Here is a 2,184-nt window from a genome sequence, read left to right as displayed (position 1 = left end):
CTAGCACTTGCCGGCCTGCCACATCTTGACAGACTTGACAGTCATGCCGCGCTCGGTGCCCTCGCCCCAGGTTGGGAGCCAGTCATCCTTGGCTATTGGAGAGTTAGTATAGTGATCATATTGTTGCGAAGTGGGTGTGAACATACCATTCCAGAAGTCGCGGACAGCAAAGTCACTGCCATCAACCCAGGGCTTGTTACCCTCGCCATCAAAGAACCATCCGTTTTGCGCACCGACGGCGACGTTGAGAATGAGGTAGAACTTCTCGTCGAAAGGCGCGTTCTTACCGCCCTGCTTCCAGGGGTCCTCGAAGAGAGTACCGTTGCTGGTGGTCAGACCGTTGAAGCCACCCTTGTTCCACAGCTTGTTCTTCTCATTGAACTTGAAGTACATGACCTGCTTGAGACGGCTGTCGAGGTACAGCATGAGGTAGTTCTCAGTCCATTCCATACCGAATGTGTGCCAGCTGGAAGCGAAGTCTGTGCGGCGGAAGAAGGCAGTACCGTGGGTGTTGATGTAGCCGTCGTGCTTGTAGTCGGGACCCCAGTGAAGCGTAGAAGAAACGAAGTCACGACCCTCAGGGTACTTGTACGAGTTACCGCGGAACTCAGCAATGTCGATTTCTCCACTGCGAGGCCATTCACCGTACTTGTCCTCTTCGGGCATCATCCAGATGGCGGGCCAGAGCCAGTCACCCTTGGCTGTCTTTGCCACAACCTCGACGCGGCCGTACTTGATCGACTTCTTGCCCTTGGTGGTCATGCGTGCGGATCGAACAGGAGGAATGATAGTTCCAGTGGTCGAGTTGGAGCGGATACCGCAAGACTTGTAGTCGCTGGATGTGCAAGAGCCGTCACCGTCTGCCTTGGTGATGTTCAGTGTGTAGCCATTGACAATCTGCTCCTCGGTAATACTGGTCGATTCGGTGGTGAGGGTTGGGACAATGTGAAGACCTTCTGCGTCGACGAAGCTGTTCTTGGGGTCGTTGGTAGTCCAGTCAAACTCTCCGTTTCCGTAGCCGCCAGTCTGGATCTCGTAGCCCCAGTTGGCGGGGTCGATCTTCTCGAAGTTGTCTTCCATGATAAGACATTGCTCAGGTATCTGGGCCTCTTGCACACCAGTGTACATGATGTATCCACTGACACAGAAGCCGATGATGATGAAGCCAAGGGTGATCCAGTTGCCGACCTTGGTCTTCTTCATCCTTGGGTCGTCGACCCATGGCTGCTCACGCCTAACATGGATATTAGATCAAAGTTGACAGCGGGTGGAATGGGTACTACATACTCGCCCCGTAGCCTGTAGCTTCTGAAGGGTCGCGGTTGTTTCCGTATCTCGGAAGCGCTGATCTGGCTCCCATATATAGGACCGAATGACAGGTTGGAAGGGTTTCTGGGAATGTATGCTCCCTGGTTTGAGGACTCGGGACGCATCCTTTGTGACATGCCGGCAGGAAGGTCTGGGACATCTTGGGAGTGGGCCTGAGGCGGTGCGTCCTCCTCAGGGCTGGCCTTCTTGTTGCGCTTGAAGAAGGAAGGCATTGTCGTACTGTAGAATGAAAGTATCAAAAGCGGAATCGAAATGCCAAAGTATTAGCGATGGGCAAGGTAGTTTATTGCCGTATGCGACCTCGTCTAAGGAGATTAGAAGAATACACAAAACGACGCAGGGGACGTTGTTGGGAGCTGAAGTATCGATACCACAAGCCGAGCGAGCGCCGCGCTGAGTATGCGGCACCGATAAATCGATAGTAGCCTCAAGCGGCGTCGGAAAGAGCGAGGTTCACGGATTCCAAAAGCCTAGATTTAGAACATTCAACAGGCTCTAGGCGTATCTGCCGTTCTCGACGTGATGGCTTCTGCAAGTGCAAGGGGCGGGCAGTGCCCATGGCAGTTTCATCCCAGTCGCTTGTTACGGTCTTGGAAATAGTGCACAGTAGCGTGGCTGTTTCTAGCGTTCGTTTAGACGCAGGTACGTCAGGAAAGATGAGATAGGCGCAGAACTAGTGTGACAGCCTTGCAGTCAACGTGCCAGGGGGTAAAGCCACACACCGCTAAGGATACGGAAGGATTTGACCGGCCGGTGCTAGGCTTGTGCTTGAGACTTGACGTTGGAGAGTTGACTTGGATCTCGGGCGCCACGGCACATCAATCCATGGTTCATGTTTTGTCTAGCGCCCGGTCG

At 53.8% G+C, this 2,184-nt stretch overlaps 1 protein-coding gene across 1 annotated transcript; it reads right to left on the bottom strand.

The window, feature by feature from the left end:
• J4E92_006601 (uncharacterized protein) lies at positions 1–1,541 on the bottom strand (the record flags this gene model as incomplete). The annotated part of the gene is made up of 3 exons (XM_051497968.1): positions 1–92; positions 147–1,234; positions 1,288–1,541. The coding sequence occupies 3 exons, from the start codon at positions 1,539–1,541 to the stop codon at positions 1–3; spliced, it is 1,434 nt and encodes a 477-aa protein (XP_051351694.1).
• Between the last annotated feature and the right edge of the window lie 643 nt (positions 1,542–2,184).

Source organism: Alternaria infectoria, assembly GCF_024043175.1.
Source record: "Alternaria infectoria strain BMP 0036 chromosome Unknown scaffold_10, whole genome shotgun sequence".
Taxonomy (NCBI): Eukaryota; Fungi; Ascomycota; class Dothideomycetes; order Pleosporales; family Pleosporaceae; genus Alternaria; species Alternaria infectoria.
The sequence above is the reverse complement of the archived record's forward strand: the minus strand, read 5'-3'. Positions and strand labels throughout refer to the sequence as shown.